The sequence below is a fragment of the Podarcis pityusensis genome (genome assembly GCF_964106645.2).
Source record: "Podarcis pityusensis genome assembly, chromosome: 2".
Lineage (NCBI taxonomy): Eukaryota > Metazoa > Chordata > Lepidosauria > Squamata > Lacertidae > Podarcis > Podarcis pityusensis.
The window spans coordinates 24174913-24199768 of NC_138029.1; the positions used below are offsets into that span (position 1 = coordinate 24174913).

A 24856-nucleotide genomic window follows, 5' to 3' on the forward strand; every position below is an offset into this window, starting at 1 on the left:
AGATGTGTTTCCACGGCAGTTAATGGGATAAATCAACGGTGATACTAATCAATAGCAGAGGTACAACTTCTAAGGGGGTAGTGATGTTGATATGTTGTAGCAAAGACAACAAACAATCTTGTGGCACCAAGGCACATCAGTGGTTGAGGAATTCACAGTTCTATGGAGAAATACAATGAACCTATAAAGAACCCAGGAAAGTCAGCAAAATAGTGTAGCGTAAGCATTCCTGAACTTCTTGTTCTCCTTGATCCGGATAGTAACTTTATGAGAAAAGTGAATGTATAAGCAAACCTTCATCTGCCATTACCTCAGATAATGTACTTGATCTTTATCTGTTATTGGTTGCTTCTCACAGGATTTCCCAATGGTGGGTGTGGAGTCCCTGGTTGAAAATGGAGCTCTATATAAAGCTATAGGGATTGGTATATGAAACCGCTTGTTTTCTCGTTGGTTGTATTTTTGTAAAAGCAGTTCATTGTTTGAAGTGATTGCATTTTCATGCTTCATAAGAAAATGAAGATTAATATTGTTCTATTCATGCTGTAAGATGTGTAAGAGAAGAGAATGTTGTGTTATTTCAGATACCTCTGCTTAGATTTCCTTGCAATATTTCTAGATGCAACTCACTTCAGAAAGAAAAGGGGCGTATTGTACAAGACTTTGAGCAGAACATTCAGACTCTACAAAGCAAATATGATGATGACATAGATTTGTTGAAACAGGAACATGCTCTTTCTGCAGTGAAAGTAAGTTCACACTCAAGAATAGGATAGGCTTATATACAGATAGGCTTATATATAAACAATATATTAAAGCAAGTTTTCAGTGTTAATTTTTGAGGTTTTATGCTTGCATACACAAGTATAGGTATGACTGGGTTTAATTTAATCAACCGATTCTTCTCAGCTCCCTTAATATACTTATATGCATGTATGTTGACAGGGTTGAAATCTAATGTTTCAACGTTAGTTTGTTTCTCTGAAGTGTGTGCACAATTTTAAATCAGGTGCCAATGCCTATTCTAACAACACTGTTTAATCTATCAGTAACTATAGTAGTATTTGCATTTTAAGGACAAATGAAATATGGAGAGACTGAGTTTAAAAGTTTTCTGTATCTTTTCCAAGTAGATCATCTTCTCCTCCCCCTGTCTTTTAAGTTGAACTTTGAAAAAAGTTTACTTCTGCCGGAGCTAATACAAGACCAACATTCCCTTGTCTATTAAATCCCTACAGGCATCTGATGTGATTGAAGAATTAGAACAGTGTGTGTCGCAATTAAAACAACAGTTACTGGAATCAGAACATCAAAGGCAGCAACAGCTGAGGGTGAGCCCTGCATTTTTCACTCAGGAAAAATGATGAGCCTTTTTTTTCTTTTTTCTTTTTACTACTTTCTGTGATTTGTATGAATAGAATGCTCAAGTGAGAGAGTTTCTGGAGTTCTTGGAAATGTGAGCCAATCACTCAACATCCGTAATAATGGAATATGTTCTTATTTCTGGCTAAACCCTTTAAAGAAACTTGGGGGCTATTTGTCTTATTTCCTTGCTTATTGAACTGATATGAAAAGCGTATATATCAGTGGATTAAAGAAATGCATACAGTGAAGTTGAAAGTAATCCCTGTGTCTGTCTTACATAGTGATAGCTACATTTGTATAAATTAGTACATTAGCATAAACATGTCGCATGGCTCCTACATTTCAAATATTTGCTGCCTTTTCCTTGCTGTCCAAATTATGCCTGGCTCTTATTCTTTCTCATTCCTAACCAGTAAATTCACTGCATCTCCTTTTCAGCTTTCCACTGCCCAACATCCTTTCCTTCTTTATCCATTAGCTGCCTTTACTACGGGTTGTGTAACCCTTTAGGGAGAGGAGGCCACATTATGCAGCTGACTGTTTGTGGTATTTTGCTCATGTATTCAAACCTTTCTCCCCACTTTGGGGTGGGGGGCATATGGAAACTGGTTCTGCATGTTTGCACACCTCTAATGGGACGCGGGTGGCACTGTGGGCTGAGCCTAGGACTCGCCGATCAGAAGGTCGGCGGTTCGAATCCCCGCGACGGGGTGAGCTCCTGTTGCTCGGTCCCTGCTCCTGCCAACCTAGCAGTTCGAAAGCACATCAAAAAGTGCAAGTAGATAAATAGGTACCGCTCTGGCGGGAAGTTAAACGGCGTTTCCGTGTGCTGCTCTGGTTCGCCAGAAGCGGCTTAGTCATCCTGGCCACATGACCTGGAAGCTGTACGCCGGCTCCCTCGGCCAATAAAGCGAGATGAGCGCCGCAACCCCAGAGTCAGTCACGACTGGACCTAATGGTCAGGGGTCCGCTTACCTTTAGCTTAATGGGAGACTGGAACTGGTGGCATCTTGAGCTCAGATTCCCACACCTTTTCTATAGACCAGTTTTTCACCTATTTTAAAATTGATTAGCTAAGTCAACTCCCCGCCGTCTGATCAAACTTGCTGTTACATGTGCATTGAATATGGTTATCAGATAGTTCCAAAAGTTTTATTTATCATGTAATCGTCAGTTCCTTGACCTCTGTTTTTCAGGATCAAGAACAGACATATATGCAGGAGAAACTTCATTTAGAGAGAGATCTTGAAAAGAAGGTAATGAATTGAAGTATCAGTTTTATTGTATGGAATATCCGCTGTAGCCATTAAAAGATTTATTTATAAACCATAAAATGCAAATGTTGGCCAGAAAAGGAACACAGAACTGGTGAAATGTAAAAGCTTATCTGCCAAGGAGCTTTTTTCAACGATAAACCTGTTGATGTTTGTCAGAGAGCTATACTGTCTTGGCTAAGTTATATTCACTAGTGTATTTTAGTCCATAAAGTGTTGGGAACCCTCTTAGGTTAAAGATTTGAATAGTGCCCTGTCTGAAAATGCTTAAGATCTTTCAGTAATTATTTTTAGTTATAATGACATCCAGATTTAAAAGGTTGAATTGGAAGATCTACTAACTAAAAAACAAATCACAGATTATATTTGCCTGTTCTCCAGATTAATCAGTGAGGCAGAGACTGGAGGACGCAGGCTCATTCCACCCCAGTACAGTAGCTCCTTGTGCCAGATTGAGAAAAGTAATATTAAACTGTTTTCTTCCACTTTCAATCTCCACAACCCCCTATTTGCTGACAAGCCTGTCCTTGAAATTTTCATGGCAGTCCATCAACCCCAATCACCCAGAATTCTTAGCAAAATACAGAAATATTTCACTTGAGCTCTGTTTTTTTCTATCGGAGTATGCACTTTTGTAGGGAACAATGGAGAACATAATCATGTATAAAGAATCCTGCAAATATCTCTCTTGATTTTCACACACTTGTTGGAACTCTTAACAGGTTCCTGAGAGTACAAATGAGTTAGGTTTGATCTTTGCTGTGTGTACTTTCCCTTGCAGCGGTGTAGGCAAACGTAAATCAAGGCTGGCCAACTTTGCTTTTCCAGAATGCGCATGATAGTGTGATTGTTTCAGATATATGTTGTTGGGTGCCTGTTGGCCATCACTCAGTTGATGTCTTGATTTAGAAGAGATGCCCATTAATGCAGCTGCCCACTGCATATACTATAGTGTAGAGACCTGGTGTTTGAGCTGTGGATAGTTCTACATGGTTTGTCTGTGCTAGGCTAAAAGCATATGTGTGTCAGTAGCCCACATACCACCTCTTACCACATACCACATATATTATTGAAGCCAGGGCAAGGAGCAGCTACCATAGAACCGATGATCATCAGATCTGGCAGTTAATAATGTATTGGAAAAGGGAAAATGTGGTTGCATTGATATATACAATAATAGTAATAATAATAATAATAATAATAATAATAATAATAATATAATGTCTATCCCGCCCATCAGGCTGGGCTTTCCCAGCTACCCTGGGCGGCTTACAACATATATAAAAACATAACAAAACATCAAACATTAAAAAACAAAATATCCTATTCAAGCAACAAACAAACCAATAAAGCAATAGAAATCAATAATAACAGCAGCAACAATAACAATAATAACGGTTTACAGTTATACCCAGGTTAAAATAACCGCCAACCCCAGCTAAACATTTAACCAACACCCGCCCGACAAAAACAAAACAGAGGAACCAAAATTAGAACCATTTAAAACATTTTACGCGGGTGGCGCTGTGGGTTAAACCACAGAGCCTAGGACTTAATGATCAGAAGGTCGGTGGTTTGAATCCCCGCAATGGGGTGAGCTCCCGTTGCTCGGTCCCTGCTCCTGCCAACCTAGCAGTTTGAAAGCACATAAACGGCGTTTCCGTGCGCTGCTCTGGTTCGCCAGAAGCGGCTTAGTCATGCTGGCCACATGACCCGGAAGCTGTACGCCAGCTCCCTCGGCCAATAAAGCAAGATGAGCGCCGCAACCCCAGAGTCGGCCACGACTGGACCTAATGGTCAGGCGTCCCTTTACCTTTACTTAAAACATTTTAAAATGTTGTAGCCAGTTGCCCCAAACCAAGAGGTTACTTGCTTTACATCAGGGGTAGCTATCTCATGGCCCCATGTGGCATCCTCAAGTGATTTTTGTGGCCCCTGAAAACCCCTGAGAATCCAATCACATTGAGGCTGTGTTGTCACATGGTAGAGCATAGGTGTCTGCTCCTGGGGGGGGGGGGGAGAGTTGTGTTCAGTGATTAAAAAATTGCACTGGGGTTGCTTTCTGAGCCCATAGCTTTGACATCACCATCTTCAGCATTTTGTGTGCATTTTCTGGTGTATGTATACATGCATGAGAGTGTGGGGTGGCTTCTGTTTTTGCCACGTGCACTTTTTTTGTCCACTGGCAGACATTCTTTGAAGGGTTCTTCGGAGGTTAATATATGACCCCAGGGCTGAAATTATTAGCCATCTGTGGTTTACCTACAAGGCATAAAAACAGCCATTAAATGCAACTACATTAGTAGGGGCTAATTCAACAGACATATTCTAGTGTTATTATTTTATTTATTGCAGCATATTAAGCTTGAAAACTCCACTAGACAAATGAGGAGAACTATCTCTGCAACAGACATGAGGTTGACAGTTCCACATAGGTATCAGAACCATATCAAAGGAAGAAACAACCTTAACACCTATTCTGCCTTGGGCAAAAGCACTGGGAACATATGTCTAGCAAGTTTAAAGTTTTGACTCTGTTGGACCGATAAAGAAAAGCAGACCTCAAAGTAAAAGACCCACTACAGAGCAGAATTGCTAGCAACCAAACATTACAGTCATAGGTATATTAGCTGATCTTCATGGCTTTTGACTTATTTAATTGAGGACGACGTAGTGAGAAATATCTAGAGTATGTAAAATCTGTGATCACATTGGTCAAGAATGGCGAGATGGCAGCGTTCAATCTTCTTTGCAGTACAAGGTGGCAAAAGGGACAAAGCTCTCCCTGGCAAGTTCCACTAACAAGAAGTAAATTTTTAAAGAAACATTTAAAACTCTCAATTATGCTGTTTTATTTCTTAACACTGCTGTATTTTACATGACTATCTGGCTCATGCTTACTTAGCTTTGTCCCAAGTTCACTTGCATCACTGGTTGGGGTTACTTGCAACTCTAGTGGACAAAGGCAGGAGTAGGCTTTTGCAGGAAATAGACTGGCCCTTTCCAGCCCTGGGAGGAGTGCAGGGAGCGTTCACACGACACACACATTGCAGCTGACATGCTAATAATAATAATAATAAAAAAAATTATTTATACCCTGGCCAGAGCCGGGCTCAGGGCGGCTAACACCAGTAAAATTACAATAAAATCATAATGGGAGGGGGGGAAACAATTTAAAATACAGGTTAAAATACAATTTAAAATGCAGCCTCATTTTAGAAGTAGCCCATAGATCAAAACTGTAAGGGGAGGGAAACATAAGGGTCAGACTGAGTCCAAACCAAAGGCCAGGTGGAACAGCTCTGTCTTGCAGGCCCTGCAGAAAGATGTCAAGTCCCGCAGGGCCCTAGTCTCTTGTGACAGAGCATTCCACCAAGTCGGGGCCAGTATTGAAAAGGCTCTGGCCCTAGTTGAGACCAATCTAACCACCTTGCGACTTGGGACCTCCAAAGTGTTGTCATTTGTAGACCTTAAGGTCATCCGCGGGGCATACCAGATATGTCGTAACACACAGTTTGGAAAGCTCTGCCTTAAATAAGCCCTTAATATTGGACGGGAAAACAAACTGGGACAATTGCAGATACAGTGGTACATCGGAAGTCGAACGGAATCCATTCCAGAAGTCCGTTTGACTTCCAAAATGTTCGGAAACCAAGGTGCGGCTTCCAATTGGCTGCAGTAAGCTTCTGCAGCCAATTGGAAGCCACGGAAGCTGTGTCAGATGTTCAGGTTCCAAAGAATGTTTGCAAACTGGAATACTCACTTCTGGGTTTGTGGCGTTTGGGAGCCAAAACGTTTGACTCGCAAGGCGTTTGAGAACTTAGGTACGACTGTATTTCAAAACAGGTGATACAGTGGTACCTCGGGTTACAGATGCTTCAGGTTGCAGACGCTTCAGGTTACAGACTCCACTAACCCAGAAATAGTACCTTGGGTTAAGAACTTTGCTTCAGGATGAGAACAGAAGTCGTGCAGCGGCAGTGGGAGGCCACATTAGCTAAAGTGGTGCTTCAGGTTAAGAACAGTTTCAGGTTAAGAACGGACCTCCGGAACAAAGTAAGTTCTTAACCTGAGGCACCACTGTATGTGAGAATAGTGGTCTGTGCTGGTTAATGGGCAAGCTGCTGTATTCTGCATTAGCTGAAGTTTCAGAACCATCTTCAAATGCAGCCTCACATAGAGTCTGTTGTGGAAGACCTCAGAGAATGAATGGCAGTGACCATATGTCACGGTTATCAGGGTGTGTGATGACTGGAACGTAACTCTTTTTCTTTTTTAAATGTTAGATGCATGGGTTGCAGAATGACTTTGAGAAGGAGAGAAAGGATTCTCATAGGAGAATACGAAAAATGGAAGACATGCTGAGGTGAGTAAAATGGCTCCAGAATGTTCCTGAGGAAGATTATGTTTTGTTTTTTAAATATTAATATTTTTATTGAAAGAATCTCGGCTATAAAGAAATAAATTGATACAAAGGAAAAAAGGGGAGACGTGAGGGGGTGGGGAGAACAAATGTGTATAAGAAAGAGAGAGAAATGTATATATATATATATACACACACACACACAAATGCAATGTAATATACTCCCATACATTCCTATACATTATATAAATTCATATAGTGTTATTATCCTAATACATATGTAGGTTTTGTTGATACTGGAGTCATGCTTGTATCTAAATATACATGATGGAGAGAGGTGGCTCTTAGCCATCAAATAGAATCAGGAGTGGTGAAGTTCCACTTAACTCTGCTATTTGGATACTTTCACTATATCCTCATTTCTCAGTGTAAAAAGAAAAGGGCTGTCTTCATTGTAGGCAAGGAGCTCTTCTCAAGAAAAGGCATCAAACTCTTAAGAAGAGTGCTGTTCTTTCTTTCTACTGTCTAACCAAAAAGCATCACCCAGTATGTGATTAAAAACAGTTAGGTCCGGAGATTAAAATTGCTGCCTGTGTTAATTGTGCATATCCAGTTGTGGGTTTTTTATGGCATTTGAAAAGTTCCTGTTCATGCAGAGTTTAATGTCGCCTTTTGCTTATAGCTTTTATAAGCAATAATATAACAAAGCAAACACAATATGGTGATACAAATAAATATTGTATTTTGTTTTTTCAGTGTGAAATATAGATCTGTACAGAGCAGTGCTCTGTAAATATTCTTTGAGTTTCAAAAGTATAAAAACTATCTGAGCTTGTAGCAATATTTTTACCCTCTCTGTTGCTGCTTCAAGACTTTCACCCAAGTGCTCCCCCACTTTCCTCCTGAAAGTCAGGGTTTGCATGGATGAAATGATGGTCCACCTTATCCTATATAAAAAAATTCCTTCCAGTAGCACCTTAAAAGGTAAAGGGACCCCTGACCGTCAGGTCCAGTTGCGGATGACTCTGGGGTTGTGGCGCTCATCTCGCTTTATTGGCCGAGGGAGCCGGCATACAGCTTCTGGGTCACGTGGCCAGCATGACTAAGCCGCTCCTGGCGAACCAGAGCAGCGCACGGAAACGCTGTTTAACTTTCCGCCAAAGCGGTACCTATTTATCTACTTGCACTTTGACGTGCTTTCAAACTGCTAGGTTGGCAGGAGCAGGGACCGAGCAACAGGAGCTCACCCCGTCGCGGGGATTCGAACCGCCGACCTTCTGATCGGCAAATCCTAGGCTCTGTGGTTTAACCCACAGCGCCACCCACGTCCCTAGTAGTACCTTAGAGACCAACTAAGTTTGTAATGTGCTACTGGAAGGAATTTTTTTATTTTGTTTCGACTATGGCAGACCAACACGGCTACCTATCTGTAACTTATTCTATATGACAACATTACAAAACCATTTAAGAGCCAAGTCAATGCTCCCTGTCCTGACTCTGAATAAGTGAGTGCATTTTCCCATTTCCAACCCCCAACTGCTAAAGCTGTGTGCTTTTTTCAGCAGATGAAAGCTTTGGCAAAAACCACAAACTCTTCTTTTTAGTTCAACCCTAATAAATATTCCAGCACACTGAGATGAGAGAGCATTTACACTGAGAGCATTTAGTGTTGATGGCTGCAGTATTAATTTAAATCCCAAAGATGATGCTCATACTCACATTAAAATATTATCTTATGGTGTTCTCACAGTTCTTTTTAGGTAATAGCAGCATATAAAGGAATAAAGGTTGTATTGTGTGTTTTCAGGGAATAGATGTATGGCCTGATTATGTACACCTGATAATCATGCAGAACCCAGAAGCATATATTCTGCATGGGAAGGAAAGGGGGTAAAACAGCTATATGTTGAAAGGGGTGGTGTGTGTGTGTGTGTGTGTGTGTGTGTGTGTGTGTGTAGTGTTTTGTGTTTATTTCATGTGTGTGCTTATACTATGCCTTTATAAGTTCTCAACTTGGCAGATGTTTAGACTATGTACAGATAATTTTTCAGAATTTGAGGCAATATTATAGGGGTCTTATTGCTTCTGGGCAATGTGCTTCTGCGTGTGAGCAGCTGTTTTGTTTCACCATCATCTCATGTGAGACTGACTTGTCGTGTTTCAAGCTCTGTGACAGAAAAACAGAAACATAGCCAGCACACTTGAGATAGAAATGTGTCCCTTTTAGCATGATTCTGAGTGCCTGCAGTATGGTGCCTGTGACTGATAATATACTGTTTCCACTCCATACACAAAGCAGTTTTGAAACTGTTTTTTGACAGTTTTTGAAACTGTTATTTTTAATTGCACTTCCTGGTTTTCCTAAGTGAAAGGATGCTTAAATATCTTAAATGATTTATGCAGCCCCTTAAAAGGAAAAAAAAAAAAGTGTGAAATTTATTTCAGGAGTGAAATTTACTAGATCAGAAGCTGACTCTGATCTGGTCTATTCAGTTCCACATTTCTTTTGAATTCTGGGAGTAGAAAAAGAGCAGCTGCAAGATTCTTTTCTTCCCTCTATTACGTTCCTTCTGTTACTATCTTACAAATGCTTGCTAGATTAGGGCCACCATAGCAGTGAAGATGTAGTCTCTCCCATTAATCCAGAAAAATGGATATCGGTTATACCAAAAGCTGCACAGCAGCTATTAAACAGCTTATCATCCCTCTGTGTTGCTTGAAAATCTAGACAATTGCCCCATGGTAACACTGATCTTAACCATGTGGTTAGAGACTACAGATGACTGGTGGGGAACCTACCTGGGCCAAGTGTAGTTGGACAGGCCTCCCAATTTGGTTTGCTAGGCCATTTTGGTCATGCCCAACCACCTTCCCTACATCTCACAAAGTTCAGTGCCTGTAAAATCCCTTGTTCAGTGTTTCCCAAGTGCCCAACCAATTGATTGCAAGCTTTGCAAGCCCTGCACTTTGTGAACTTTGCAATTCCATAGAATTCAGATTGTAATACAATAAAACATGATACGTAAGAAATAAAAAGAAGCAACAAGATCACAATTAAAAATCAATATGATTAAACAACCATACATAAGTGTATTCTTTTCACATCCAAACTAGAGTCAAAGAAGTCATGCGGTTTGAGTTTTACTAGTTGCTGGCTTAAGAGAGGTGAACAATATTTTAGGGCAGTTTAACAAATATCCTGTCCTTTTCTTCATGGGAAACTCATTCAGATTTTTTAAGAGGGACACAAATATGTTATTTCTTAGATAACAAACAGTAGGACTAGGCGATATTAGCTTTTCAACATAATGGTTTATTGCCAACCATACATCGCAGTTTGAAAAAACAATCTGCCCATGAGGCACCTGGTGAAACTGCTCCAGCTCTCACCTTGGAAGCTGAGGTGGTTTCACCCAGGCGCTTGTGGTCTAGGACAACACAACTTGTTTGTCCAGCACAGCTGGGTGAAGGGAAGGTTCCCATTCCCCAGCTGAAACAGTCCTGCTGTGAGCAGGCAGAGCATTAGTGCTCCTTTAACTGCTTGCTGTGAGGAGCGCCAACTGCGTTCCCCTCAGCTGAGCAGTTTCATGGAGCCCCCCCTCCCACCGGCACGCAGGAGCCAGTGTTGGGCTGGGGACTCCTTTGGTAGAGGTAAGAGCAGCTGCACACTTGTCCTCAGTCGAACAGTTTAAAGATGCAGAGGGAGCCTCTCCAATACAGCTTGTTTCTTCCTCTGCGTCGTATGAGGGCAGAGTGCAATGTTGGTTTCACTCAGCGGTATATCGCTGGTGAAACCGCCACTGCTGCTGAGTCCCTCTGCTAACAGCACTGCTGGAGAAAGGAATATACACAATTCTGCATAATCTACATGTTTTTGCAAAGCAATTTTGACCAGTAAATGCATTTTTATGCCCATTTTGCCCTAGTATACCCGTTTATGTACAGATTACTTGGTTGGGGAACAGCATTGCAAGTTTCGTAGAAATGTGAATTTTGAAGGATGGCTTCAGTTTATGTATTTTTTCTGAATGTGGAAATTAGCAGGTTCATCTTTAAAGGTGAATCAAATTGAATTTTGTCCCCATCCCGACTTGGGAGTAAACCCCACTGAATTCACTTGGACTTACTTTTGAGTAGGGTTGCGCTGTTTGTTGGTATATATGTTGTAGAGCAGGGATGTCCAGCAGGTCGATTGTGATCTACTGGTAGATTCCCTCGAGGTTTTGGTAGATCACGGTCGATCTCTGGCTCCCTTTCCTTAGCGTCACTAAAACTGACTCCTGCCCTCCATTGTTGTATGATCTCTGGAAGGGAAGACGGAGCGTTCTCTGTGCTGTTGTTTTGAACCACAGTGATCTATTTGTGAGTGATTTTACCTTATGCCTTTGTCCCTTGCCTTTAAACCCCCCCCCCCCCAAAATGGAACAATGGAACTTCTCTCCTCCCTAAAAAACAGGGCCTCCCTCCTAAAAAACCGGGGGTATTTAATTCTGAAAGTAGATCGCAGAGTTGGCCACCACTGTTGTAGAGAATACCTTACTCTAAACTGTAAACACAGTACACTGTTAATGTCTTTTTCCCCCAAAGCAAAACCATAAGGGCAGCAATTACCTAATGAGTCCCATCAGCGCAAACTCTGTGCAAAGGCATTAACTTGCACAGTGGGACTTGCACAATGGGGCATTCTCCCGCTCATCCCCTCACAATCTAAAAGGCAATGCAAACTGAAAAGGGATGGAGGCGGGGAAGAGAATTTAGGCATAGAGTTCTTGTAACAATCATTTGGAATGAAACGATCTCTAGGACAGGATGAGCTAAAAGTTACTATCTTTCAGCAACACTGGTGTAGAGCCCCTGCAGATCCCGCTTTCTCTCCCCCTGTTCTCTCATTAAATGGCTAGTGCTAGATGACAATTCAGGGAGGAGCCTGGTGAAACTGGGCTTTGAGTAGAGCAAAGGAGATGGAGCAATTTTGCAGTCCCATTTCTCTCTTATAACCAGGCCTTTGGATGATTAACATTCTATCGTCTTTAAAATGGTTTTTTTTGGGGGGTGGTATTGGTTTTCATTTTGTAATATTTGTGCTCTCATGTTGTATTAGGTTGTCAGCTGCCCTGTAATCTTTGGACAAAGGCATACAAATCAAATGAATGAATGAATGAATGAATGAATCACCAGAGTTTGATTTGGTTGAGTGTTGTTCAAGCAAACAAATGCGGGTTTGAACAGGAAAAGTTATTAAGTTAAATAGAGCAAAGGTTTGTTGGTTTTTTAATCCCCTAAACCAAGAAATAAAATGTGAGCCTCTAAAAGAATTGTGTTATGTTTATGTCTATGGTAAAAATATTTCCATGCTATAATGACAGGTTTTTTCAGTCTGCCCATCAGATAAAGAAGCAGTCTTTAAGTATATAGATTGTTTGTTGCAGTAAGTTACTGTTTTATTCTGTATCCACCTTTATGACAATTAAAGTTGTAGTTACATTGTATTCCAAAGTCTAGTCTTGCTCTTGCATTAAAGTATCATGAAACTAAATGTTTCCAACTAGGAAATAATAGGGTGGCCGCTGCTACTTTAAATTTAGGATTTTCTGTTCGTGGCATTTTGTAATTTCCTGTATACGTTATAACCGACTCTGCCATATTTCATGCTTCTGGAAATGCCTGGCACATCTGCCACCCTTTCCACAAGCAATGGGGAATGTTTTCCATATCTCATGGTGAGTGCTTAGCATGGTCCAGGGAGACTGTGAAACCCTCATTGCCATGCACCCCCTGCATGGAGATGGTCATTTACTTGAGCTATGTTCCTTTCCTCCACCACCTTACTGGAGTACCATCAAGGCATGTTTCAAGGGAGGCACTGGCTCCTGCAACAAGTAGCCAGTCTCCACACAGCTACACTCCATCTGAAGCCACAGAGCCTTCATGGTCCTCAGCCGACTTCTGCTAGTAGGGGTATTTCCACAGATAAAGACTCCCTTCTGCCAGGGGACATAGGCCATCTCCTAACTTGCTCCAGCCCAGCAGATTTGTGGGTTTGAATTCTTGTTAATGTGCCTATGCTTCCAGTGGAAGCTTGTTTAAAAAATACTCTTTACTGCTTTGCAGTTCTCGTAATTGCTGCACATTTCCTGTCAATGCTGATTTATATTTAATGTTGGCAAACTAGTCACTGCCATGTTCTCCTTAGTGGAAATTGCTTTAATATAAGTTAGTGTTTCTTTAGAAAGTAATTTAAAATGTCTACACACCATGACTGAACACATAATGCCAATATAATTACTTAGGGCAAGGGAGGTTCTTTCTGATTACTGTATGTTAGTTGAATCATAATGGCATGTTATGAGGGACAGATCACTTATTAGGCTAAACCTTTCTCGATATAATCTCATTTGCAATGAATACAGAAAATGGGGGGCTGGGATTACATTGCTAAGTATATACAGAGTAGACACCAGATGCTGAAAAGTGGGGTTTTTAAGTGTGTGTTGAAAAAGCCGGGTTGGGTAGGTTAAGAAATGCCAAAAATGGTAAGCATAGTAAAAAATGGATGGAAGAAGATATATTCATAAACAAAATGACCTGGCCAATTAAAAATGTGTACGGGCATGCATGCAATGAAACTAAGATCCAGAGCATGTTCTTTAAGTACATCAGGGCCTATTAAGTACTTAAATGGATATTGTTAGGAGCACCACGTATGCTGTGCTTTAAGTGGGGTATGTATTACCGTACATTAGCAAATAATTTAGTTCCATATAGCCTGCTTTGCTGTCAGCTCTGAAATGTTAGGTGTAATATTGGTGATTCTAAGATCTGATAGTTGTCTAAGCTATTTGCACAGGGATATTGTTTTCCGATATGTGACTTGCAAGTGCTGTCATTAATTTACTTTTCCAGCTGTTCTCATTCTTTCACTGGTGATCTTTGCACAGGGACCTGATACATTTTGTGGTACATTGATTAATCTACATGAATAACATATCAACTACTAGTGGGCTGGTACAGTTCCATAAGTAACCTACTTATGTGTATGCTGTAAATATCAGAGCAGGAATACACTTCATTCTTGTATCCTGTTCAGCTTAATTACACAATAAACTGATACAGTGGTACCTCGGGTTACATACGCTTCAGGTTACATATGCTTCAGGTTACAGACTCTGCTAACCCAGAAATAGTGCTTCAGGTTAAGAACTTTGCTTCAGGATGAGAACAGAAATCGTGCTCCCGCAGCGCAGTGGCAGCAGGAGGCCCCATTAGCTAAAGTGGTGCTTCAGGTTAAGAACAGTTTCAGGTTAAGTACGGACCTCCGGAATGAATTAAGTACTTAACCTAAGGTACCACTGTATTCCACAGTAGGGTGTTGGTGTGATCCGTAAATTGGGGGAGGGGGGAACCACAGAGTTACTTCACTTAACACTACTCTCGTGTGAGATCAGGTACTGTTTTTCAAAGTGCAAGCTTGATTGCAATCCTCTACAGCAGAGAAAGGGGACCTGTGGAGTTCCACATGTTGTGGACTACAACTATCACTGACCATTGTCCATGTTGGCTGGAGGTGACAAGAATTGCACAACATCTGAAGGGCAACAGGTTCTGCATCCCTGCTCTACGTAGTTTCCTGGGAGGAAGCCTTAACTGAGATCAGTGGGACTTAGTTATGAGTAGGCATGCATAGAACTGCACTGTTACCATATGTGCTTTGATTGTAGTTGTTTTCTGCAAATATGTTATCCGTAGGCCATAATTTTCCACTGAAACTCACATAGCTTGGTGAATGAAATGGGTGAAGAATAGTGCTGAAGCTTTTTCAAACACACATTAAATTGTAAAAAGCATATGTGGATGTGATCTATGGTCAAGTGTTTGGTGATGGAGATTATGATGATGAACCTTTATCTTACTTTCCTTACCTGTCTTGGGAGCCAAGCCTAAAGCTGTTGCAAGTGCTGATGTTACAGAGCGAATGCTCACCCACCAACTGCTTTAAATTCATTCTATTATTTTTTTAATGTAAGAAGGTAGTGCCACTACTCTTTCTTTGGTGTATACATCTGATCAGATCTTGTTTAATATGGAAGGATTTGCACAATGTCAGTGTTTGGAAGGTCAAGCTTTACAAAATCTCAGTGACTGTATCATATACTGTACAGACTTCTTTTCTATAATATGCAGAAGTTGGTATGAAATTATGGTCATTTGGATAAGATAGCCCGTTAAGAATACTTTTTAAAATTTATTGTCTTGTTCTTTGGGAATACATGAATTTAAAAAAACAAAACAATTTTGCCTCTTTGTAACAATATGTGTTTGGAGTAATGTGGTTCTTCAGTGACTTGTGAGGGTTTGAATGCTTAGTGTGCTTACTGAGGTGTTGTTGTTTTTTAGTAGATTGTGACATTGTGAGAAAAGTTGATAACACCATTGTTGTTACTGGCAGGAAGACTTACATAACTTCTACAGTCATTGCTTGCCTGGTGTGCCTTGCTTCATATGAACAAGATGTTTGTCATATTACAGCATTAGACTCCTGAAATGTCTTCATCGCCCATCAAAAAGTGTGTCCCTCTCAATTAAAGTTGTCTTGACATCTTTTTAGGAATTATCACCCTTTGTATGATATATATGTCTAAATCATTGTGATATCTTTGTAGTACATCAATATGACGAGTACCTGAACACATCATGTTGAGCTTAATAGAAGAATTCAGTCACGTACATAATCAAATTGTATGATAACCAGCAACCTCATTGGTTCTAGAACTCAGCATTCCCCAACTTCTAATATGAGAAAAGCCTGCTGGATCAGGCCAATGAACCTATCTGGTCCATCATTCTGTTTTCATAGTGGCCAAACAGATGACTGTGGGAAACCCCCAAGCAAGATTCAAACACAAGAGCACTCTTCCCCTCCCCCCCCAAAAAAAATGGTTTCCAGCAACTGGTATTCAAAAGCATCACTGCCTCCAACTGTTGAAGTCCATAGTTATCATGACTAGCAGCCATCGATAGCCCTCTCCTCCATGAATTTCTCTAATCCTCTTTTAAAGCCATTGAGATTGGTGGCCATCACTGCCTCTTGTGGGAGCAGGTTCCATAGTTCAACTATGCACTACATGAAGAAGTGTTTTTTTTAATCTATCTTGAATCTTCCAACATTCAGCTTTATGGGTTGTCCAGGAGTTGCCCTTGTGGAAACCTTGCTGGTCCTGCTTCAGTAAGACTTATTCTTCTACAGTGGTACCTCGGGTTAAGTACTTAATTCGTTCCGGAGGTCCGTACTTAACCTGAAACTGTTCTTAACCTGAAGCACCACTTTAGCTAATGGAGCCTCCTGCTGCTGCCGCGCCGCCAGAGCATGATTTCTGTTCTCAACCTGAAGCAAAGTTCTTAACCTGAAGCACTATTTCTGGCTTAGCGTAGTATGTAACCTGAAGCGTATGTAACCTGCGTATGTAACCTGAGGTACCACTATATATGCTTGGGTTTTTTGGTTGTTTTGTTTTTAAATCACCCTCTCAACCAAATTTCCCTGGGAAAGATGTTAAGCTGATCAGTCTGTAATTTCCAGGACACCCCCTCCCCTGTCCCTTTTTAAAAAATTGATGTTACATTGAGTCCTTTCCAGTCTTCATGTATGGAGGCTGTTCTGAAGGACAAGTTACATGTTCTTGTCAGAAGATCAGCATTTGAGTTCTCTGAGAATTCTTGAGTGAATTCCATTTGGACCCAGCAATTTGGCAGTTTTTATGTTGTCCGTTAAGCCTAGAATTTTGAATGCTTCCCCCCACCCCTTTAGTGTTATAGTTTCACAAATTGTCCTTTGGCATGTTGGCCTGCATACCCATGTGCCTTATCTTGTGTTACTAGGATTAGTGTTTTTGATCTAATGTGCCCTGGATATCAACTATAAATAGCTTATAGTTAAAATTTATAATATTCTTCTTTCAGAATTAGCTAAGATTTTACTGGTGCAAAATTCGTAGATAGCCATTTGTTGGGTAAGCAGATTCAGAGACAACCCATAAGGTTTGGTGATTCTGTTTCCAAGCCAGACAAGACACAGAGCTGGAAATGGGCTAAACTAAGTGTGTATGAGGATGGTGGGGGAAGATATCGGATAAGACTTGCCTTCCATATTGCTAGTTACAGACCCGCCATTTTTTGCATAAATGAATATTGGAGATAACCAGTGGAAGATTTGCACAGAGCCATTTTTTTTTAGATGTGGTGTCTACTTTAATGTTATTTAATTGTGGCTTCTGAAAATTTATTTGGCAAGATTCAATTTTCTTCCTGCTTTCACTGGGTAGCACATCACATTTCTATAGGAAGAAGTTTCCAAATCATTTGAGATTGTGGTTTAGAACTGAAAGCCAGAGGTTGAACATGGAGCAGCCTGAATTAATATCCCGCTAGATACTATGCAAGGGGTATGCCCACTCTTTAATTACTCACTGTTATATATGTCAGGAACCAGAGTTTCACACCCCACGCCCAGCCTGAAGATATGGTACTGACATCCTTTAACTCAGAGGACTCTACTGCAGAAGACCAGGAAGACCTGAGATCTTGCTTTGTCTTACTGCAGACCAGGACGGTATCATGTAAATCCCTGAGGTTCTGGAACCTCCATAGCTAAATTGGAGAATGTCGAGGTTGTTTATTGAGTGTGGGTGTCACAATTGTTTTGGAGTCCTTATCCTGCAGATCTAGGAACTCTGAGGTTTCTGAACACAGGGACCAAGTTTCTGAACATTTTAACATGAAATGGCAAAGCTGATATGTTATAGGGGCTCAATACTGTGTTCATGGCATTATATAGATGCTAAGTACTCTGCTCATTAAAAGAGTTGTATCATGATGAGAGTAGTGATCTTTGTGATTTAAAAACAATGATATATGCAGGGCTGAAGAGTTTGATTATTCCCCCCCCCCCAAATTTAATATTCTTCCTCTACTCCTAAATCATTGGGGAAAAGCATCTGTTCTCCACTTGGTACTCTGAGCATCTGAAACCATTTAGTCCCAAAGCAGTCAAAGTTTCCATCATATTGTAAACATTCCTTTAGTTCTAGTGAACATGCTGACATAACCCTCACTCTAGGGGGCACAACGTAAAGTATGAACAGAAAATAGTAAATATGTGGAAACCTTTGTTTTATGGTCGCCATTTAAAAAAATAAGTATCCCGTTAACTGTTTCAAAACTGATCCCACGCCTTATTTCTCCACAGGGCCTATTAATGCCAGTGAGATGCTTATAACTAAAACATAAATAAATTAAAAAACCTTTCTGCACTTGATTTCTCTTTAGAGATGTACTAGTGGATGTGTCTTCAACAGGATAGGTACAGTAGGTGATGGATTCACCGCCATGATAAATAACTTGATGGTTACAAAGTAATATTACATGCTGTGAAATGAACTAGCATTTTAGAAGAATTTATTTAGTTTTCTTCAGTTTTGTTATTGTAACTGAACGTATTGCATGCTCACACTGTATGTCAGTGCCTATCAACTATTCTTATGCATCTAGAACCTTAAAATCATATTGGAAGCTATCCATCCAAACTGAAGTCCCTCCCCACCACCCATCCCCATCAGAGATCCCACCCAGTGCCTCTTCCACTATAAAGCTGTGATGATTGTTATCAGGTAGGCCAAGCCCGCAGACCCAGACAATCACTTTGTAGGGCAAATTCCTCCCTGCCCCTGAAAACAGTGGCCACTAAATTACCCAAAGGAAAGTCAATGCAGGGTTGTTGCCTTCTGAAAGGACAGCCCATAAACGAGTGCAATAAAGGGAGGGTAGGAGGGAAAGCCGGATGTAAACTGTGAGGTTTCCAATCCCCTGCAGCTCGCCTTAAATACTCCCAGAGTGGATCTGGATGGACAAAGTCTTCACCCAGGTCTGCCCTGGGATGTCCACCCACCAGGAGCTAAGCCTAAGTAATTGGCTCTCTGGGGTCTCGTCATGTTTCCCAGCCCTCCACATGGCTGAGAGGAGCAGTAAAATCACCCCGTCTGGCACGCTGAGGCTGGGAAACAGCAACATATTTCCCCATCACCCTGCCAAGGCTGTAAATGCCACTTCCAGTAGGGCTGAGGGTGGGGAAACAAGTCTTCTTTGCCATCCTAGACTGATACATATAAACCACACACTATGCTTATATTCTAATCCTGCTTATATGTTAAAATGGGGTTGAAGTAAGTAACATGATGCTTTCATAAGCAATCCAGAAATAGAACTGTATCAGACTCTTAGGATTCTAGGAGATAGCAATGGGAGATGCCAGTTCAATGCTTTTACCTTTTGGCCTAGGGTTCTGTGCTGTCTCCTTTGTATTTAACAACTGGATACCATATTAAAAACATACCATATCAAATACCATATCAAAACACCTAACAATTCTTCCATATTCTATATCCATTATTTATTTATTTATTTATTTATTTATTTATTTATGCCCCGCCCATCTGCCTGGGTTTCCCCAGCCACTCTGGGCGGCTTCCAACATAATATTAAAATACAATAGTCCTTCACATATTAAAAGCTTCCCTAAACAGGGCTGCCTTCAGATGTCTTCTAAAAGTCAGATAGTTGTTTTTTCCTTTGAGATCTGGTTTACAAACAGACCTACAAACAGCATTGTGAAAATAGATTTTAAACAGCCAAAGCCAAAAACTAGGAGGAGAAACATTCAGCAATTTCTAATCAACATTATAGAATAGCACGTTGGTCAGTTAAACTAATGGAGCCCAGTTGTTTCCAGTAGTGAATAAACTTTTCTCTCCTTGTTAAAGGTATTTGCTTTTAAATGGCTATGATGTATCTTTGCAAAAGCTGACATACTGTGTCAGGGAACTGCCATCAGTGCCGGAGGGAGAGAGCAAAATCCAGAGGGATTCCGGAGAGCGTCCCGGGATTGGGAGAGGCAGCCCATCTTCTGGGGAGAATCAGCGTAGCACCAGTGGAGAAGGGGGGCAGATGGGGAAAGCGGCGAGGCGGTCCCATGACTCCTTGCCGGGGACCAGCGGGGAGAGTAGAGCTCCTCCGCTGCCTACGCCCTCCTTGCGCAGAAGGCTTTCGCGCAGAGAAAGTAGGAGGAGACTAGGCGTCAAAGAGCTTCTTTGCTGGAAGAAGTTTAAGAAACGCCCACTGACGGATTCTGCCAGCGATTGAGACAGCCACGGGTGAGTGGCTGTCCGGACAGAAAAGGTTCACTCAGGCAATCCAGCCAGGTGTTTGCACTGGCTTACGCACGAGCAACCCCTGGAACCATTACATACTGATGGCAGCCAACTCCAAAGCCCCAGATGCTTTATCCCAGATCATCCAGGAACTGGAGTAGGCTGCCCCTAACATTCAGCTCTACAGCTCCTTGGGGAGGCTGTGTTGGTCCTGATGGACTGTTGAATGTGGACAAACATAATTGTTCCTCATTAAGAAATAAATTGTTCCCGTGTTAAGGTGTCAGCCTATTCTGAATAGGGCTTGAAAGATCAAGTTTGCAATTTGGAAGCACTATTTTCCATCTTTTCCTATGGATGCCTTTGGGATTTTGGAGGTCACTGACATCAGGAATGGTTAAATTAACAAACGTGTTGATAATACAGAAATGGTCTCTCAAAAATAAGAGAGCTTTATCTTAGCTGTTAGAAGAGACTGGACATCAGAATAACTGAAGCATTTGCTATTTTATTATGTTTATTATCAATTGCTGAATGTTTCCCTTATGGATTTTGTTTTTGTTGTAAAACTGTTTCCACAATGCTGCAGGTAGATTTGTAATTTGTACTGATGGCAACTCACAATTATGTACTTATGATGGACCAGTCAGATCTGTAATATTAAGTTGTAGTGTGGAGTCCCCATATTCATTGTTCCAGCCAGTTGGCTGCTCTCCTCTAATTCTCCATTCTATTACCACTCCTGTCATATTTTCATTTGCCAGTCCCCCAACCCAACCAACAATCAGTCAGCATTTCTTGCCCACTAAACATGCTCAGTCTTCCCTGGGGTGCCCTTCAGGGTTTTGCCTGCTTAAAGATCTTTTGTTCTTCTGTTGAGTACCTCTAAGCTCGCTGGAACCTTTCTCTTGTGCATGGATGGTGCTGTTTTGGTTGCAAAAGTATCCATGCTCAGATAATTAATTCATTATTAGTATATACGATATGGGGATTATGTACTTTTAATTTTGTATTTTTGATATGCTAATATTAATAATAATACCCAAAGGAGTTTTCAGTTGTGGCTTAGTTTAGTACTAAAAATGCTGTATACAATTCTTCAATTAAATGCTTGCTTTCTTCCACCCTAAACAAGAAATTCCATATTAGATTCAGAACCACTGAATAATGAACAAGCCTGTTGTCTCCTTAAATTTTGGGTTCATTTGTCTGCAGTGATGAATGCAACTTAGAATGCTTTCTAGCAACTTCACAATATTAAAGTGCCCAGGGACAGGACAGGGATGATGTTTTGAAGGCAATAAATATTTCAGCTTCACATTTCAGCCTTTCTTCTTTATTCCTTTGATCTGGGTTTGGTTTAGTTATCATTCTGGTTGAATGACTTCACACTGTCTCTTCCCCTCCTCCCTCTTCTCTGAACAAAAATAGTAATTCTGCACATATTCCATATGGTTGGGATTTTTTTTGCTGTAAAAGATGGCCATTCTTTGATTCTGATAACTGCTGCTTAAATAATGTATTTAATTACATCTTAACTCCAGTGAATAGTTATAAAAAGGCTTATCTTTAATTATGCAGTTTATTGTCTGGTTTTTTTATTTCACAATTAAAGAAAAATAGCACAAATATGAAGGATACAGTCCTTCATCATGTGGATGCTGTGCTTGTGCGTGGAAGGATGCTCATATGGCTCAGTGGTGTCCTGTTTCTACCTTCCTTCTTCAATACATGAACCTGAGAAGTACTGAGTCAGTGTGGCAGGCCAAGAAGGTGCCTTGGGGAGGTAAGGGGTGCCCATAATCTCATCCTCTGTCTGGTCAGGTTTCTGTGAGCTCCAAGACTTAAATAATGTGGCTCAGTGGGGAGGAAAAGCTGGATAAAGACGGTGCAAATACAACTTCCCTTCTTTGGAATGCCCTAGTATGTTGTCTATGCACATATCTGTAAACTGGTTTACATATCACTTTAAACAACAGTTAAGCATTGTTGTGGTATAAAGGTGAAACATAGCATGCTGGTAAGGTAAAGGTAAAGGGACCCCTGACCTTTAGGTCCAGTCGTGACTGACTCTGGGGTTGCGGCGCTCATCTCGCTTTATTGGCCGAGGGAGCCAGCGTTTGTCCGCAGACAGCTTCCAGGTCATGCAGCCAGCATGACTAAGCCGCTTCTGGAGAACCAGAGCAGCACACGGAAATGCCGTTTACCTTCCCCCCAGAGTGGTACCTATTTATCTACTTGCACTTTTTGACGTGCTTTCGAACTGCTAGGTTGGCAGGAGCAGGGACTGAGCAACGGGAGCTCACCCCGTTGTGGGGCTTCAAACTGCTGACCTTCTAATCGGCAAGTCCTAGGCTCTGTGGTTTAACCCACAGTGCCACCCGCGTCCCATAGCATGCTGGTATATGAGGCTAAATTTGTGGCTGCTTTTCTCCTCCCGTGCTACTGGGAGCTAAGCCATGGTTTGGCTTACGCCTGAATGAGGGCTTGTGCTTTCTTTCCCCCAAAGAAAGCACGAGAAGCAAGCCAAGAAGCAACCTTCATGTTTTGTTTGCAGAGAGACAAACTCATCAACCAGAGTTTGGATGTATCACAAAGCCAGACCATGGCTTCCCTCCAGACAGCGAAGTAGAAGCTTGAGTAGGAAAGGAGCAAAATGGCTACTGTTTTGTTCACATTCACCAGCATTCTGCTCATTTATTTTAAGTCATAGTTAAGCCTAACTGTGTTTTGAAGCAATGCGGAAACAGTCCTGTATAGTACACTGTGAGTAGAGAAGCAGGACTTTTCTGAATCCTGCAGGAATTTCTTGTCATGCAAGCATAAATAATGTTGAAAATGTGTCTAAGTCACCAGTCGATGGCTGTTACATTTTGTTCGCATTTGTGTGTTCTGCAATATGAGAACAGAAATGTTGGCATGTTTGAGGATACATGTGTTCCAGTGCACATCCCTAGAAGTGGGAACAAGAGTCTGTTTCCAAATAAGAGTTTAAGCCCCCACCCCAAGGGCACATCTGTTTATACCCTACAAAATAAACATATTTTACCCTGTATTTAAAAATCTTTTCACCAGCCAAAAGTTCAAATGTCCGCAGTTATTTCCATGGATAAAAGCCCTCTAATAATGTTGGGTGATTCACAGTGGCCTGTATTAGAGAAGAAGGCATACATCCCTCTACCTTAGAATAGTAGAATATATAATATCAGAACTGATTGTGACAGTTTTTTTGAAGATGCAAAGAAGTCAGGAAGATGAGAGACGAGGGTGCAGAATATTTTCATATGTAATATTTTATCAAGGTGCCTGACAGATCTTTCAGATTTATTTCCATATCCTCGTATAGGGAGTGTCATTTATAAGCTCATTTGTATGATTTCTTTCAATGTATTTCCTAACAACAACCCACAATATTTTGTATGTATAATACAATATACTGCAGGAAAAATATAACTGGCTACTTCCCAGAAGATTTACAGCTGTTTGTAAACACTTTAAAATGTCTAGATGGAAGCTGCTGTATTTTACTCTCCTAATTTACAGTCTTTTCAGCCACATAGCAGTTGTAGCATCTCAGGAGCATGCCGAGATACTAAAGATGTGCACAAATCTTAAGTACAGGAGCTAGATCATCATTTCCCTATCACTAAGTAAAGTCGGAGAAAGATGAGGCTCTTCTGGAAGTATACTTTGGAACTGTGATACCAAAGAAATGGTACTATCCCAAACCCTTATTCTACAATTGTCCTTAAGAAAAGAAACATAGAATTGTTCCTTCCCATGGAAAGCTTCTTGGGAGAAAGTAAGGCTGGATGGGAAGAGTGGAAATAGTTTGCAGAAAAATGGGCTTTTCCTTTGTCTCGCAAGTCTGAGAAATGTGAACATACGCCCTCTTCCTTTTGCAGTGGCTCTTTATTTCTAGACTTCCATTACAGCCACAGGTCTCTTCTGTCTGTAAGGTACCTGGAATTTCCAGTGGTAGCCTTGGCTTAGTAACTGTTGCTTAGCAACATGAGGGCCACTCTTCCTCTCTTTTTTTTGTCAGAATACGTGTATCATCCAGGTTTAGGTTGATGTTTCAGTGGCTTGTGTTAAGCAGCTTGGTGGGTCGTTGTAGGTCTCTGGGATGGATTGAGAAATAAATGACAAATGCTGCAAGCTCCTGATACTTTCATGTACTTAAGTACCTTAAGACAAAAGATAAAAATGACTCTTATTTGATTTATTAAAACCTGTAGAGGCTGCTCCCTTTCTTTTGGGCAGGAATAGTAATTAGAATACCCAGGAGGTTTTGGGGTATGTGTGTGTTTTGTCCGAGAGGTATAAATAAATTGAAAAAGTCTAAGAGAAGAAATCAAGTTCCTGAACAAAATTTCTCAGGATTTCCCTTGTAATGCATACTCTTGCTAGCGAGTTTTATTGGTATTTCATAAAGTTTGTCCCTGGAGTGGAGTGCAGAAACATCTTCTGCCTGATAAACTTTTTAACTTTTATCTTGTGCTGGGAAAGTTATACACCAGTCAAGCACAAATCCATTCAGATTACGAGGTGTTTTAGGGCAAAGTGGGGGAAGAGATAAGGCTGGCTTGATCTACTGGGTTTTTAACAGAAACCTGTGGACCTGTTAAACCAACTGAGTCAGTCGCAAGGTCTGA

General features: G+C 41.0%; 1 protein-coding gene across 5 annotated transcripts in view; it reads left to right on the forward strand.

The window, feature by feature from the left end:
* Nucleotides 1-24856, forward strand: part of CEP112 (centrosomal protein 112) — a 213968-nt gene that overhangs the window by 65196 nt on the left and 123916 nt on the right. For all 5 annotated transcript variants that reach the window (XR_013982675.1, XM_080994465.1, XM_080994463.1 and 2 more), the window contains 4 exons: nucleotides 620-749; nucleotides 1239-1331; nucleotides 2562-2621; nucleotides 6926-7005. Coding sequence is in view for 4 of the 5 variants with exons in the window: in XM_080994465.1 (XP_080850591.1) it covers nucleotides 620-749; nucleotides 1239-1331; nucleotides 2562-2621; nucleotides 6926-7005 (363 nt within the window). In the remaining variant the exon portion in view is untranslated. The remainder of the gene's footprint in view (nucleotides 1-619; nucleotides 750-1238; nucleotides 1332-2561; nucleotides 2622-6925; nucleotides 7006-24856) is intronic.